Genomic DNA, 17,251 nt, shown 5'->3' on the forward strand with positions numbered 1-17,251 from the left:
AAAACCAAAGGAAGAGGGGGGAGGATAATTGACCAGCTGTCACCATAACCATGTCTCTATGGGTAATGTAGGCTTCTCCCAGTGTTGCTTTTTGCTACCATTTACAGTTGTGATTCAGCTGTGTTTACAAGTGCATTAATGTTAAATTTGTATGTAACCACGATGGTTTAAACTTAGTCTTTTTGTGTTCTTATGTGTATAATTATAATTCACACTGATTGATAATAATAATAATTAGGGAACGCATTGAGGCGGAACTGTTCGTCCTACTCGAATTTCTTCACGATACTTTATAGCAGAACACACGCTGCAGGGAGAAGCCGCGGATTTGATTTTCCGAGGCTAACTAGTTAGCGCGTACCCTGCTGTGTGCAGCTTTCTCCTTCAACAGGAATGTCACTATTTTAAGACAAATCACAGCGTCAACTTAAAACAAAACAAAATGAACCTCGATAGACTCAGAAAACGAGTTCGGCAGTACATTGACCAGGTGAGTGAACTGAAGCCCTTGTTGGTTTCCGTGTTGCTAGCAGATGCTAATTCCCAGCACACTTGACGAAAAGAAGCTTCACAGTTCACCGGGTTACCAACAAAACGAAAACTCTAACATAAGTGAAAACTGCGTATATAACTAACCTTGTGTTTTCTTATGTGCTTGTTTATAGCAACAGTATCAAAGTGCGCTGTTTTGGGCCGACAAGATAGCATCCCTTTCTCATGGTGAGTAGCAGTCGGTTGTCTTGTTAAATTAATTTGTACAACGACCGGAACTTTTGCTCCTTCAGAGCCTGCAGAGCGTTAATTAAATCCAGAGTACTGACCCCTTACCTGTCCAGCGGGCGGACTTACGGATTTGGGGCGCATCTTGGTAACCTGTTGACCGTGGCTCCAGTTGTCAAGGTTTCATCACGTTATCCCCTCCAGAGCAAGGTCTGATCAAAGGAGGAGAAGTGGGATCAATTCAGTGAAACGGACCTGTTGATCCCTGTTTAAAAAAAAAAGAAAGAAATAGTCTTAAATACTACCATTAAAATCCTCTTGCCCTGTCTCCTTCCTTATCTGTTGAGATGTATTTATTCACTCTTCAAAAGAAAAGCTGCTGCTCTTTTTTCTCTTCTATAATGTTAATGAGGCATTTCTGTTAAAACTACAGTTGTTCAGGTATGAGTAGCTTATCGTCGAAGCTACTTGGTGTGTTTACAGTCGGTCATTTTGTGCCAACATTGGGTGAGCAAAAGAGATAATCTAGAAAACCTGAGGGTACTGACATTATTAACACACTCAGTTTTAAGTGATTTGCTAATATAATCGAAAGTTGGAAAGGTAGCTTGGTAAGAATTTCAGCGTTGCTTTGGACCACCACGACAAATGAAAACACAAGGTCCCTACACGTCCTAGAAAAGCAATCAACTGCATTGATTTTAAGTATTTTTCTGCTCTATGTGAAAATAATTTTTATTAGAATTTATGGACCACATTCATATCAGACATAAATTATGAATTTTCTTTTCTAATTCAAATCTTAAAAGCTGTGATGATTTGAATCTAGAAGGGTGTAGACATGTTGACATCAAAAAATGTGTCAGGCACCCTGAACAGAGTAACTCTCTAATGATGGTGGTAATTTTTTAAACCTCTCACCAATGATATTGTTGCATGAAAATGTGACTATGGGGTTTCTTTATTTGGCATGCAGAAGATCCCCAGGATATCTACTGGCTAGCTCAGTGCCTTTACTTAACCTCACAGTACCACAGAGCCTCACACGCCCTCCGTTCAAGGAAACTCGACAAGGTAGGTGGCATTTGACGCTTTTCACATCAAAGCGAGCCTGTCTGAAAAAGATGAGCCTTAAATTGAGTTTTCTGTTCTCTCACATAGTTGTATGGAGCTTGTCAGTATCTTGCTGCTAGGTGTCACGTAAGTAAACTAAAAAATATGGAAGCTGTAAAATGTTTCATGCATGTGTATTAGTGTGGATGATCACATAGGTGAATCTCCTTTATTTTATTTTTTTACTAGTATTCTGCCAAAGAGTTCCAGCAGGCCTTGGATATCCTGGATGCAGAGGAGCCTGTTAACAAGAAATTAGTAGATAAAAGTGAAAAGGACGACAGCGGGACAGAATCTGCAAAGGAATGGGACATGTCGCCTGCTTCTGTAAGTTAAACTTGATTTGGAAATATTCCACAAATATAACATCTTACATGTCAACCTACATAGTGGTGCAGTAAGTAGAGTTTACTGGCATAGATGTGACTGATTCCCAACTTGAAGCTTGTCTAAATAGGCAGAGTGGATTAGAACAAGGAGTCGGCTCAAAGATGAACCAAACTTTTGGAGTTCCACTTAACTTTTATGTTGTGAATTGACCTATCAGAAGCTCCCAAAAGCCTTGATATTATCGACTGTCTTTTCTGTGTTTAGACGCGTTTAATTTTGGTGCATGTGTATTTCTGATTTTGGAGAAACTACTGACGTATCTGTGCTAATATTTTAGGAATTTAGCGAATAATTTTGTTTCAAATGTGAGTGTTTGGACAGATCTTCTTTTTCCAAGAAAATTTAAGGAGTAATCTTAATGTACAAATTGTTATGACACCAGAGTATGACAGATCAATCATTTTTAAGCATAATGCTTAATGAAATGATTTACAAAATCAGTTTTTAAACAGTTATTACTTTTTTAAAAAAAACCCACTAAAATAATTTCCAAATTTTGTTTCCCCTCTGAAAAATGTTAGATCAGTAGCTCCATCTGCCTCCTGCGGGGCAAAATCTATGATGCCATGGACAACAGGCCCCTGGCCACCTTCAGCTACAAAGAGGCCTTGAAACTTGATGTCTACTGCTTTGAAGCCTTTGACCTTTTAACATCCCACCACATGTTGACGGCACAGGAAGGTGAGGTTAATCTGTTCCGATGACCTCATTGCCCCCTATTATTTGTTTGGTACTTCTATAATGAATTCACATTCCCATAAACATTCCTGCAACAGAAAAGGACTTCCTGGACTCGCTTCCTCTAAGTCAGCAGTGCACTGAGGAAGAAGATGAGCTGTTGCACTTCCTCTTTGAGAACAAATTAAAGAAGGTAGGAGGCTCTGCACTTGATTTATTTATTTATTTTTGTACAAAAAAATAATATAACACATAAATTGTAAAAATAATTCTTGATAGATATAGCAGTTTTGAATGTAGTAAATTATAACATAACCCCCATTTAAGTATCAGGGCACCTATTCCTAAGCAGAGTACCCAAGTACATATGTTGGTTGATGCATGTTTTATGAAATTTTAAATCAGGGTCGAAGGAGATCGGCGGCAATAACGAAACCAAACGCTGTTTCTGCTAGAATTAAATGTGCTCGATTTATTTCCCCACAGATTACAGCAAAATAACATGCATCAAACACTGTTGCTGCTAGAACAAATATGCTCGATTTATTCCCCACAGAATACAGTACAAAACACTCTGACTAAACACGTGATGCTCGATTCATTCAAGTTACCAGCGCTTGCCTCGTGAAACTTGGCCAGAGAGCCTTTGGCCTAGAGACAAACGTAGCATCAACGTAGCTGGGCATTCGAACGCGATCCACAGCAGACTCTGACTCAAACCGCGGGCTTTTTCGTATTTTATCTCTTAAACAAAGGGATGCCTGCGTGCAAAGGGGGAATGGCCATTTCCATCCTTGCAGGCGAGCCATCCAATCAGAGGTAGCCGCTCTCTGACCATGAGCCAATCATGGGCTGAGAGCGTGAACCAGCGGACCAATCAGAGCCCAACCCAAGTCAACCAGAGCTAAGCACGCCCTGTTCACGTGATCTGCATGAGCTTGCAGCATGATCAATTTGCACAATAACCCTGAGCAGAATAAGTTTTATCAAACAAAGAAAGATCAAATTATAAAGAACAATACCCTGAGCAGTTTTATCAAAGAATGAATAATAGAATAATAAATGAATGATTATCAAAGAACATAAAAGATAATAAAAAGATAAAAATACAAAATACCAGATCAATGCATTTGAAAACTAGAGATGGTGGAAATTCTGCAACGTTTAGATGCGTCTGGTTCAACAAACTGAATCAAATGGTTGATCCCCCTCCCCCCGTCAGTATGCATTCAAGTTTTCCAGAGTCCTGCTATTGACCTGATTATTGAAATCAGGTGTGTTGAAGCAGAGACAAATCAAAAAGTTGCAGGACACTGGACCTTGAGGACTTTAGTCTCCTTAACAGGAAATATTTAATCTACATCATCTACAAAGGAATCCTAAATAGATTATTTGCTATTTTAGCTTCAAACTACCAGCACCGGATGCTTGAAGTCGTCTTTATATTTTGTCAGTTCCTCTTGGGTTTTTTTTTTTTTTTTTTTTTTTTTTTACCCTTGCCATTTAAAGGCCAGACTTTGTGTGTTTTTGTTTGAAATAGTAACACATTTCCGTAAGTCTTTATCAGAACCCTTTTTTTCCTGTTTTTGCTCTCGTACAGATCCATATCTGACTCTTGGTTATCACGCAGAGAACATCCAACTCACGCACTGTTGTTTTCTGTTCCTCTGCAGTACAACAAGCCAAGCGATCTGGTGGTGCCAGAGATGGTCAACGGTCTCCAAGACAACTTGGATGTAGTCGTGTCTCTTGCTGAGAGGCATTATTATAACTGTGATTTCAAGATGTGCTACAAACTCACATCAACGTAGGTGTCTGTTGTTTGTTTTTTGTTTTGTTTTTTTTTTCCTAATAAATTGGTGGTGTTGAACTGAAAATGTGTACTTCCACTGAAAATTTGCATAAAACATTTTTTTTTTCTCTGTGATGATAAGCAGTCAGAGTTCCTGTTTTGCGCTTGTACTAAATGTCAGTAAATTGACAAAAGCAATGAAGAAACAGAAGGTGTGATAGTTTGGTGGTTGTTTCCCCCCCACTTCATAAAAACAGGAAGTGTAAAAGTCTCCTAACCTCTAGTTTTGACTCAGAAGATGTGATATTTTTTTTAAAAGCATGACGTTTGCTTTTCAGGGTAATGGTGAAAGATCCTTTCCATGCCAACTGTTTACCAGTTCACATAGGAACGTTGGTAGAGCTTGGAAAAGCAAATGGTAATTTAACTCGCGTAGGGTGCATGCATTTACAGACAACATTTATTAGAGTTAACAGGACTGATCAGTTTTTCTTTTTTCATTGCAGAGCTGTTTTACCTCTCACACAGACTTGTAGACTTGTACCCCAACAATCCAGTACGTATTTTTTGTTTTCCATCTTTTCTTTAAAAATTCAGGCAATGGCTTGTTTTCGTGTTTGTAACTAAGTGACATTTTTTTCTCAGGTTTCCTGGTTTGCGGTTGGGTGCTATTATCTCATGGTTGGCAACAAAAATGAGCACGCTAGGCGATACCTTAGGTAGGCATTTGCAGTCAAAAGAAAAGGTGTCCTGCTTAGTTCCTCTTGAAATCAGGTTTCTTTTTAACTTTTATTTCCTGCAGCAAAGCCACCACTCTAGAGAGAACTTATGGTCCTGCGTGGATCGCCTATGGTCACTCCTTTGCAGTGGAAAGTGAGCATGACCAAGCCATGGCTGCATACTTCACTGCTGCTCAGCTGATGAAAGGGTAGGTAGCAACTGGTTCCCACTGGATATTGTCTCTTGTTTTTAGGCCAGTCTCTTACTTTGAGCAGCAGATTCTGTATTACTCACATCAATAATCAAGTTACATTCAAATCTTGTTTTTTGTTTGTTTGTTTGTTTTCCCCCTGATTTTTATGGTCAGTTTGAACTTCAGTAAATTCTCTTCATTACACCTTCATGCCTAAACATGTTGAATTGTTGCCATATAATTTGGTCTCTGTGGTAACAATCAATTGAGCAGGGATAATTAGTAAAATATTTACTTCTATGCAAAGTACTCAGACTTTTTCTTGCATGAATACACTCAAGGCAACAACAAAGCAAGTTTAAATACCTTGAGGGATGTATAAACAGACATATTTAGAAATGTGTTTTGCATTTGAATTTATTGGATCATTAGCTTTCCTACTCAAAAAATAAGTTCTCAAATCCTCAAGATGATGATATCAAACTCAGACCCAATACAATGGCTCCTCCTGATTACTTTAAACAGTTTGAAAACAAGTTTATTTACATTGTCGTGGTCCCTTTTTTTTTTTTTTTTGCCAAGTTTTACTTTCTTTTACAGTACTACATGTTTTCCTTGTACATTAAATCTGATTTCCACAGATGTCACTTACCCATGCTCTACATCGGCCTGGAGTACGGTCTGACTAACAACTCCAAACTGGCAGAACGTTTTTTCAGCCAGGCGCTTAGTATCGCCCCAGAAGACCCGTTTGTCATACATGAGGTGGCAGTGGTTGCATTTCAAAATGGAGAGTGAGTATATTGCTCCAATCAGACGAAACACAGTATTCCTAATAGATAAATATTTTTTAAAAGTTAATTTTAGTCTTTGTGCAGCTTCTTTTTACTGAATTTACCACTGCTGATTAAATAACCAAACAATGTTCTGCAAATATTGCTAGCATAAGCTGCTGTTTTATAAAATATCTGCATATTTTGCCTCCTCGACTGGTGCAGGTGGAAAACGGCAGAAAGGTTATTTCTGGATGCAATGGAGAAAATCAAAGCCATAGGGAATGAGGTGATTCATTTCAATTTAATACATGGCTTTAAAACTCACGTTCTGCATAAGCATTACTTATAATTTATTTTTTGACTTAATTTAAGGTTACCGTGGACAAGTGGGAACCTTTGTTGAACAACTTGGGTCACGTGTGTAGAAAACTAAAGTAAGTACACGGTCATTAAATTGTGTTGTGTTTTTTTATGTCCTAATATAAACTGATCAACACCTTGTAAGCTGTATTTGAACCTACTATAGATTTATTTTTAATCTGTTAACCGCTAACCCTCTGAGGCTGTGGGGGGGGGGGGGGAGCGTCCTTGTTTAAAAAACTGAAACTTGAACAGTCGAAGGTATTGTAGGAGTGCTTTGTGTCATCTGATAAATACAAGAACTAAATGTTAGTCAATCTTCTATGTTAGTTTATTAAATTCAGTCTTTGAATAACAGCTTTTTGAAACTTAATATTTTAGAAAGTACGACCAGGCTCTGGAGTACCATCGTCAAGCTCTAGTGTTGATCCCACAGCATGCCTCCACCTATTCCGCCATAGGATACGTGCACAGCCTCATGGGGGACTTTGAAAGTGCGATCGACTACTTTCACACGGTGGGTTTAAAAGACTTTGATTTCTCAACTTGGTGCAGTTTCGTGTGGTTGGTAGTTTGTTGAAACCAGAGAGGTTGTGTGTAAGAAGTATTTGTAAGGATGTGTACATCACAGCATTTTAGTTTGAACAAGTAAAATATTTCAAGTAAGTTATAGAACCTTCATGAAATGTTTTTGTTGGTGCTTGGTTACAATTTTGACAGGGGTATAAAAAGTAGCTTGAGATTGGATTGATGTAGGTTAATTTTTTTTGTTGCCAGTTATTGTGTTTTTCTTATTGCCATTTTCTATGATAGGCACTCGGTTTGAAAAGGGACGACACTTTCTCAGTGACGATGCTTGGCCATTGTATTGAGATGTACATCGGGGACACGGACGCATATATAGGTTTGTGTTATATTGGACGTAAATAAATATATATTTATATTTACTCTGAATATCTTTAGCAGTTTCACTTGGTCTGAAATAAAAAAATGTCTTATTTTAAGGAGCTGTTTTAACAAAATAAAATCTAAAACAATGTTCACATTAATGTAAGACATGTAGATATGATGTGCTAAGTTAAGAATGATTTTAGATGACTAGGTAGGATCCTATGATTGCTGCTTTGTTAGATTTTGTCCATTCGATCCATAATTACACACTTTTTGGATAATTAATATAGTTAGAATGGAAAGCAGAGAAAAGGGAGTGAAATTCAGGAAAAACATATATCAGTAAAGTAATAAAACAGATTTCATAAGGCCCTACGATTAGATATGGTAGTAAAGTCTTGGAATGTTTCACATTTTGCTGAAGATTATGTCATTAGCTCATTTATTAAAGGTGTTTCCACTCTATCACATTCTGCAAATGTCCACAATTATCATAAGTAGCAATATAATTGAGTTATAAAATCACTTCTAGAATATCTATAAGACAAAGCATTGTAGGAAAATCTGAGCAGTGGTTTACAATGGTTTTACCTTAGTTCAGTTGTTGAATTCAAATACCCATATAAAACAATAAGCATGAACAATACTTGCATTAATTCTGCAAGTTTAAAAAATATATTTATTTATTTTTCAAAAAGGCACTGACATCAATGACAAAGTGCGAGGCAGCTTGAACACCCCGGCCCTGATGAAGATGCTGAACACATCGGAGTCGACTGACCTTCAAGCCACGCCAAGGTCGGAAGAGACTAACCTGTCGATGTTGGAGACGCCGGCGTCCAATCAGGAAAAGATGATGCTGGAGACGCCTCTCCGGCTCTCATTAACGCTGGAGTGCGACATGTACGAGAGCGACGTGATGCTGGACACCCTATCAGACACCAGCACGTGATTTCATCCCGTCAGGAGGTGGAACTGTTGTAGCAACTGGTCGTCATAGCTACAAATGTCCACGCCCCGAGGACAGCAGTCGGTCAAAAACTCTTAGCAGATGTCCTCCACCATGTGGACTCCCCGTTCTGTGTGTTATTTTTGTATCAGAATGCTCTTGTGAAGATTTTTAACATATAAGTGGCTGAATTTGTATGCAGCACATGGCGTTGTACCACAATTTCACAAGAATGCACTTTAAAGGAGGGGGAGGTGAACACATGCCTTGTTTCAAGGGTTGAATACGTTTTACTTGGGGGGGTTAAAAACACTGGGAACATGTGGCCCCCTGACAGGAACAAACACAGCCACACACCTCGCAACACAAGGACGTTTAAAGTCACTCGCTTAATGCCTGAGGCAGGATCCTCCCTGCTGATTAACCTGTGGATCTTCACTCTGACGAAAGAGCTGGCTGAGAAAAATCTGATTTGACTTTTGGTTATTACTACAATAAACCACACATTTATCTTAAAATCTTCGTATGCCTTGTTTTTGTCTGTCCCTGTGTGTGGAATATCATTTAGTATTAGAAAAGCATGTAAACACATTATGCCAACTGGTTAAATCTGGATGAAATACATAGATGTTTAAAATGGGTTGTGATTTAAGAAACCTTTATTTGGAATATATATATATATATATATATTCTTGGGTTTGTTGAAATCAATTCATTCATCCACCTCCAGATCCTGTTTTATAAGATCAATATGTTTTAATGTTTTATCAGTGAGAAGGCGTGTGTTCAGTCGTGGATGGGGCAACGGAAGGAGGGGCTCACCTGGGATCCATTCATGCAAAAACCGCCACTGGTGACAACTCTCCTAAATCCTGTGTGCAAACCGAGATCAGCACGCCTTTCAATGGATGTCATGCCTGTTAGTTGGATTAGAAATGGGCTGTACTCCGTCTAAGTCGACCGGCATTTACACCAACGATCGGATCTGTCAAGATCCGGAAACCTGTTCCACTGTTGTCCCCAACTTGAAGAGCTCGGTATCCTCACCTGAGGGACCCCGGCTGCGTTTCGATACCAGCAGTGGAAAGAACACATTACTTAATGGTGAGTTTATGGGTACAGTGAAAAATTAGAGGTAGAAAACTTGGCTTTTTTTTACTTAGGTGAAATGCAACCCTGTGCATTTATTTTCAGTTCCCTTCCGAGATTCCTACAGGCGGGTAGGGAACCAGTCTGGAGAACTTGACTCCTGCAGCTCTACTTCTTATAGCTCTTCCTGTTCGATCCGAGAGCCAAACAGAACCACCAGTCTCCAAGCATCTGATACAGACTGACCTCAAACTGGATATAAGTTCAGGTGAAGTTCTTGTTTTTTTTAATTTAATAAATTAGAATTAGTATTCCTTCACATACAGTGCAAATAGAGAATTCAGAAAACGTTCCACGCAACTAAATAACCAGAAATAATTGTAAAAACCATTAAGCAAAAAAGCATTTTCTTACCACTCGCGATATTTGACTCTTATAGTCTCGCGAGGACACGGTAACGCTTAACGCCAAGCGAATTTAAGGGAGATGGGAAGAAATGAGGTCTGATAAGGACCAAATGACCGCGGGTAAGGAGAAAAGCATCTTCGAGATACAATTAAAAGACGTCCCAAGAGAGCAAGAAAACATTCCCGCCAACGCTAAGCCGAAAGAAGAGAAGAAAGAGGTTTTTACGAAGGTACGTAGCCTAGCTGTTGTTTACGAAGAGCAGACATGGAGACTCGAGGGGGAGGAAAGGATGTTTCAGCACCAAGGATAGCAACAGAATCAGAAGAGGGGAATTTTAGGAAGCAGTGGGGAAACTATGCAGACTCTTATTTTTTATTTTTCCTTTTGAATTGTTTCTGTGCTACAGTTATTGGACATGTTTCTGCTATGAAGCTAACATTAATAGGTGACAGTCTAACGAAAGAATCATGTAAACGCTGCACAGCTTAATGTCCTGTTATCCCTTCATACAAAAAAATACAAAGCTTATTTATTTAGTTTTTGCTCCTGTATCTCAAGAAGTCGCAAACTACACCGTATTGTACCATAGTGTCCAGAACCAGCCGAGGTATAAGCGAACTAAGCCACTGTTTAGTTTACCGGAACAGCAGGGGGAACCCAGGAGCTGTTGATGACTCACACAATATGTAAATCAAAATATGTTTTAATGTAGTTAATGAACCACCTTTTATAGAATCTAAGCTTTTTTTAAAAACTGACATGTACTGATATAGCATTGTGAGTCCCTTCATTTTGAGCTCTATTTGTGTTCATTGAACATAAGGCCGTTGATGTTTATATATTGATACACAAGAAATATTGTGTATCAATAGTGTGGCATTGATTTTCCAATCATATGAGTGTTGAAAATTGGCATCAACATTAATTCTGACTAGTATTTGCTTTTTTTTCTTTGTGTGTTGAGTCTTTGTCATCCCATACTATTTTTATTAGATTTACAATATGTGTTAAAAATACATCAGTGCTATCACTGGCTTGTGCAACCTTCTGCCAAAGCAATGCTTAATGTTGTTCTGTCATATTTCTCAGTATGTTTTTGACCATTCTACTTTCCACAATCTCTCTGGATACAAAAAAGCTTAATTTATTTGAATCCCCTGTTTACCAGTGGAGCAGCTTTCCAAACAGCAGAGATGTAAATATTATCCAAATAATGATGGAGTTCATTCACGTCCCTTCATATCAGTAACACAGGGTTACTGACTTATATTCAGATGAATTGATAACAACCTTGAAGGTCATTCTTACACCATAGAAGGTCACCAGAAAGACCTTTAAGGCGCAGATCGTATCGTGACTGACGTACACTTTGAAGGTTTAAATTATGGAGGTCAAAACTTTAATCACTTTGATATAAAATTCATTTCCTGCATTTTTCGTTGAATAGGAAAAACACACATATGACTTTTCTTTTTGTCTTTTTCAGGTGGTTATTCGAAGACTCCCTCCTAGCCTGTCAAAGGAACAACTGGAAGAGCATCTCAGTCCTCTTCCCTCTTATGACTACTTTGAGTTTTTCCCAGCAGATCAAAGGTACGATGAGGTTTTATAGCCCTGTGGTTCAATAGTCTACTGTTTTCATCCTCGTTTATTGACCGGTTTTTGCCTTTACAGTCTCTATCCCCACCTCTTCTCCCGAGCTTATATCAACTTTAAAAGCACAGAAGACATCCTGCTGTTCAGGGATCGATTTGATGGCTATGTCTTTATCGACAATAAGGGTATTTTAATTCTGTCTAAGCCCATTTTGTCTGTGTTGACAGCTTTAGCCTTCATTGTTGACTTGCGGCGTTCAGCTGTATGAAATACAAACAGAATCTCTGGAGATAAATGTTGACTTTTATGAAGGTGAATTAGACCATTTGTTGCCATTGTTGCCTTTTGACAGCTGGTCTATTTAATTTGACTCGTATTTCAATATTGACCCAGGTCAGGAATACCCCGCTGTGGTAGAGTTTGCGCCTTTCCAGAAGATTTCCAAAAAGAAGCTGAAGAAGAAAGATGCCAAAGTTGGAAGCATTGAAGAAGGTTGGAAAACAGAGGAAAATAGATCGATTCTCATTAAATGTACTAATCTTGTGTGGCATTTACATTGTTCCTGTACGGATTTAGAATAAATTCAGCACAGACAAGTTTAGCGTATAAACTTTTTAAACTGTATTTCATGTCCCTTCTTTTTTTTTTTCTTTGAATTTCACTCAGATCCAGAATACAAGCGGTTTTTGGAAAACTACTCCTGTGATGAGGAGAAGTCCATGGCCAATCCTGAGACTCTTCTTGGGGAGATAGAAGCTAAGACCAGAGAGCTCATTGGTACAACATCACACATTTTGGACATTTTTTATTTTTTATTTTGACTTTTTCTGACCTTATTACCGTTTGTAATATTACTACGACCTGCAAAAAAAAAAAAATAATAATAATAGCAAGTAGACAGTATATAGAGAAGTAAGTAAATGCAAAAGCACAATCCTATCACACTTATGTTTTTCAATAAAATCCATGTCCCAAATACCAACAATGAGATGATATTAATATTATATGATAAATTACTTCTCAGTATATTTACTTTATGTATTTTATATTTGTTTGTTGCCTGACAGGTGATGCTTTGTTTTGTTTTTAAAGTTAAAATGTCGGGAAACTACGGAAGAAAAACACTGATCTATAGTTGCAGGACAGATTTTTATCTGCTCTTTTTTTTCTGTTGGAATGAATTTGTGTTGTTTTAATTGAAAAGTCTTACTCCAAACATGTCAAAGGTTTAACTTCATATATATATATATTTTTAATATCCACATCAATTTTATGTGAGTGACTCTTGTTTCAAGTACTAATAACAAAGGAGTATAAGCTTATTTGGACAATGCAGTCACCAGCTCCTCCTTATCTTTTATATCATGTCCAAAATGTACAAAATAATTATCGCATTTCTTTGCAGTTTACTTAAAGTTAATGTTACTCTAAGAAATCAACTCGATTTTTGACTCTTCCTCCGTTTGCTTTTAGCCAAACGAACAACGCCTCTCCTGGAGTACATCAAAAATAAGAAAATCGAAAAACAGGTGAGACAGAAACACGGGTTGCAAAGACCAGAGCTAAAGCAAAGAGAAAGATAATTTTCTGTGCATCACGCTTTCACCAGAGGATAAGAGAGGAGAAGAGAGAGGAGCGAAGAAGAAGGGAGCTTGAAAAGAAAAGGCAACGGGAGGAAGAGAAACGAAAGCGGCGAGAGGAGGAGAGACGCAAGCGGAAAGAGGCAGAGAAGCAGAAGAAACTGTCCGATAAAGACATCAAGATTAAGGTCGCTCCTCATTTCTGACAAAAACACCTCTAACCAGCTTTTAGTCTTTCCATTTCAGCTAAATATCTCAGAGTAATGTGCTTTGTGTTATGTGCATTGATAGCTCCTAAAGAAGAGCGACAGAGACGACGACGTTGACTCGGACCGAATGAAGGAAAAAAGCGAGCCTTGTGACGCAGGTGTGGGCAAGTGGGAGAAAACCGGAGGACAAATGAAGTCAAAAGAACCAAAAGAAAAGTACGAAACACCCAATCCATAAAATGACCAAGTAGTTTGCAAAAGATTATTTTTATTCCTAATGAAAGCCAAAAGACAACCCAGCTTTATCGCTTTCACACGTCACAAAAGTTTTCAAAAAGTACTTCTCTTGTAGTTGTATTTGTGTTAATGATATATTTGCATATACGGCACCTCATTTGACCTTAGTGTGTCACTTCCTGTCCAACTAATTTAATCTTCTTTAAAGCACCACAGCTGACAGTCAGCCAGAAATTAAAAACATAAAGTGTCTATCAAAACATTGCATGTAAAAAAAAAAAAGAAGAAGTTTTGATAATATTTCAAGAAAGTATTGATGTAACTTGTAGGAAAATGTGAGGATTTTGAAAACAATCTTCTGATTACTAAAGTGGACATAATTCACTACTAGCTACTTTTTTTTTTACTGTTACTTTATTTTCAGTATTTCAAACAACTAAATCCTTCAACAATGAAAGAAAAATTATGGTCATCAATTTTTAAATTTCAGGCTGAAGTGCAATAAGTTACATTAAGCCTTTAAGGTACAGCTATGAGGCTAATATCTTCTTTAAATATCTGTCAATTGTATGTTATTTCTTCGTACAAGCCTTTTATTGATTTTATTCTGGTATTTAATTGGCTTGAGCGACGACCCTGAGTTCCCCCTTTGTGTTTGCTGCTAGCTTTGCTGTAACGCCACATTTCAATATACATTTGACCAGCAGAGGTCAGGCTGAGAGCGACAAAGAGCAGAGAGATCAGCACGGCCGCAGGCAGAGAGATAAGGATCACCGCGGCAAGGACGAGGAGAGGAAACGGCAACGCCACCACTACGAATTCGACAAATTCATGCGGCGGAAAGAGGAGACCAAATGGGGGAAGGGCTACTGCCAGGACCGAGCCAAGAAAGAGGGCCATCATCACAGCTACTCTTACTGCCCTGACGGGGCAGACAAAATGGGAAAGGAGGACAGGGAGGACCTGAGCAACAGAAAGGAGCGCCTCCGAAACAAGGTGAGCGAGAAGGTGAGCATGAGATGGAACAGGAAGGTGCGTTCCAGATGTCTCCCGTGATGCTGAACGCCTGCGAGGAAATTGCAGTGGAACACAAATGATCGTCTTTTGGTTTTGTTTTTCTGATTCACTAAGTCTGAAAAACATGTTTTTCAGGAAGTTCTGTGGTATTTTTGGGAAGAGGGTGAGAATTAATGGCATAATGTGTAGAGTTGCGAAAGACGTAGGTGGAAGGTTACTTTCTAGGGCAGTGATCTTGAACACAATGAGAGAGATGCCTACGTGCTAGAAGTCAGTGTCTAGACCTAAATCTGATTGAACATCTGCGGAACAATTTAAAAGTCTATTTTTTGTTACTTTACCACAAACCCCTGTCGTATGTGGTCGTAACACAACAAACTGAGAAAGTTCAGGGGGTAGGTATCACTTTTGGAAGACATTGTGAGAAAGTTTAGCTACTTTCTTTACTCAGTGAGGAGTGAAAATGTATTTTAATCTTCAGATCACGAGTGAGACAAAATGTGTAAGAGTTCAAGATGCACAAGTAGTTTTTGCATTACACACTAAATGTGCATCTGTGAACCCTGACTTGGCCTTGTTTTTATTTGACATCGCTCTCTCTCTCTCCCCGTCCTGCAGGACCGTCCTGCCATGCAGCTCTATCAGCCCGGCGCGCGCAACAGGAAGCGCATGAGTTCGGCTAATAAAGGCTATGACTGCCTCCCTATCGGCCATTCCCCCGAATGCAGGACGGAGCATTGTTATGAGGTTGTTGCCATGACAGCGGGGATGGAGAGGGGGTTTGAGAAAAGCAAAGACGAGCAGTGAATACTCTAGGTCTCAAGAGGAAAGTAATGGGGCATAAAAATCAGTTTTAAAGGGGAGCTGCTGTCATTGGTTGACTGATTTCTTTCTTCCTGTTTGTAGGTTGGTAATGAAATTGTATCTATGGAACTTTCTTCATGCTATCTAGCTTTCAGGCCCGTCAACTTTTAAGGTACTCTGCTCTCGCTCTTTGTGGTACAGAAGCGTCTCAGTTAAGACATCCTGAAAAAATTTACTTTCAAGACCGATGACCTTTCCTTCTGCATGGGAACTTCTTTCCAACATCTAGCATGTTTTGTCATTTGTGTTGTTTTTAGTAACCTTATATATTTCTATTAATATAAAAAATATTGTTGGTAAAACTGACAGACAACAGATCTTTTAAAAAGAAGGTAAGAAATGTCCTTTACTATATGTACAGGCAACCAGCAGACTAAAAATTGATTATTAAATCCAATTTCAATGCCACAATTTATTTTTATTTATTTTATTGTCAGTAATGCTTTGTACATAATCAGCTACAGTGCCACAAGAAAGTATCCCTTTATGCTTTTCCATATTTTATTGCATTAGATCCGTCTTAAAACTGATCTGAGTGTAGTTTTATCTCATATAGCTTACTATATTTAGTTTACTTATAGTTTTCTATAAAAATGTTAAAACAGATTTTACGACAATTTTGTAAGTAAGAAAAGAAAACAAATACAGTAGGTGCATAAGTAGGCACTAAATCGGATCACAACTGATGAGCGGCAGCAACATTTGATGAATTTTGTGGCTGAACGTGATTGGACACATTTCTCCACACAAGGTCCTACAGTTGACGGAGCAGAGCAAAAACCAAGCAGTGAAGTCAAAGGAGTTTTCTGTAAGACCCCCAAAGACTGGATTCTATTAAATCACTAAAACTGGCATGCATCACCACTGTCATTTTTTTTGGTAATTCATCAACGGAAGCCTTATCCAGGACCTTTCATAGACCCGATACTCTGAATCTCAGACAAAGGTAAAAAGAAAAAAAAATCTTCCAGTAAAACAATGACACAAAGCACACAGTCAAAATACAAAGGAAGGAGCTTCAGGGGCAAACTGTGAACCCGGACTCGAATCCAGCTGAATATTTCTTGAAATAGCTGAAAATGACTGCCGACCAACACTACCCATCCGACCTGACTGAGCCCGAGAGGATATATGCATTAGAAACAGGGTGGAAATACCCCCAAAACAGTGATACCATGCTGACGTGCTTATTATGTCAAAATGCATTTTTTTTTATAAATATGCAAAATGTCTGAAAAAAAACTGTTATCTCTGTATTGCAATGAACTATATTGAGCAGGTTGAAAAGGGGAACTAAACTCATATTGGTTTTAAAATGAAGCTGCAATCAAATGTGGAACAGGCAAGCTGTTGTGAATATTTTCTGGTGGCTCTGTAACAGATGAAAATAACAGCCTTACATGTTATGAATAATTATAAATAACATTTCAAACATTTTGGATTGATTAGTGACATGATTTTATTTATTTTTTAATATTTTATTGCTGTCAACAAAATAAACTATATATAAAAAAAAATTTTAAAGCCTTCCGTTATGTGAATAGACGGTATGTGAATGATTTTGTTTTTCTGCTTTCAGGTTGTTTTTTTTTGTGTTGAACTGTGAGAAGAAAAATAAATGTCTGTAGTAAAGACGCGTTTAGCTTTGATTCGGTTATTTTGGTTGTTT

General features: G+C 38.3%; 2 protein-coding genes across 4 annotated transcripts; both read left to right on the forward strand.

Moving 5' to 3' along the window:
- Positions 1–259: 259 nt before the first annotated feature.
- cdc16 (cell division cycle 16 homolog (S. cerevisiae)) lies at positions 260–9,100 on the forward strand. Its single transcript, XM_014988958.2, has 18 exons — positions 260–490; positions 666–720; positions 1,697–1,794; positions 1,882–1,920; positions 2,023–2,160; positions 2,745–2,904; positions 3,000–3,094; positions 4,575–4,708; positions 5,032–5,111; positions 5,200–5,249; positions 5,339–5,412; positions 5,496–5,621; positions 6,248–6,400; positions 6,605–6,668; positions 6,755–6,816; positions 7,124–7,259; positions 7,556–7,646; positions 8,332–9,100. The coding sequence occupies exons 1-18, from the start codon at positions 443–445 to the stop codon at positions 8,583–8,585; spliced, it is 1,857 nt and encodes a 618-aa protein (XP_014844444.2). The 5' UTR covers positions 260–442; the 3' UTR covers positions 8,586–9,100.
- Positions 9,101–10,120: 1,020 nt separating this feature from the next.
- Positions 10,121–17,216, forward strand: upf3a (UPF3A regulator of nonsense mediated mRNA decay). 3 transcript variants are annotated; one of them, XM_014988959.2, is made up of 10 exons: positions 10,121–10,308; positions 11,566–11,672; positions 11,754–11,860; positions 12,069–12,167; positions 12,342–12,452; positions 13,149–13,204; positions 13,285–13,443; positions 13,547–13,680; positions 14,406–14,709; positions 15,337–17,216. In XM_014988959.2, exons 1-10 carry the CDS (start codon positions 10,168–10,170, stop codon positions 15,523–15,525), a joined length of 1,407 nt encoding a protein of 468 aa, XP_014844445.1. In that variant the 5' UTR covers positions 10,121–10,167; the 3' UTR covers positions 15,526–17,216. The 3 variants fall into 3 exon arrangements, with proteins under 3 accessions (XP_014844445.1, XP_014844447.1, XP_014844446.1); XM_014988961.2 differs by having other exon boundaries at positions 14,406–14,697; XM_014988960.2 differs by having other exon boundaries at positions 14,409–14,709.
- The last annotated feature ends 35 nt before the right edge of the window (positions 17,217–17,251 follow it).

The sequence above is a fragment of the Poecilia mexicana genome, unplaced genomic scaffold, assembly GCF_051168715.1.
Source record: "Poecilia mexicana isolate PSO_F unplaced genomic scaffold, ASM5116871v1 scaffold_2, whole genome shotgun sequence".
Classification (NCBI taxonomy): Eukaryota; Metazoa; Chordata; class Actinopteri; order Cyprinodontiformes; family Poeciliidae; genus Poecilia; species Poecilia mexicana.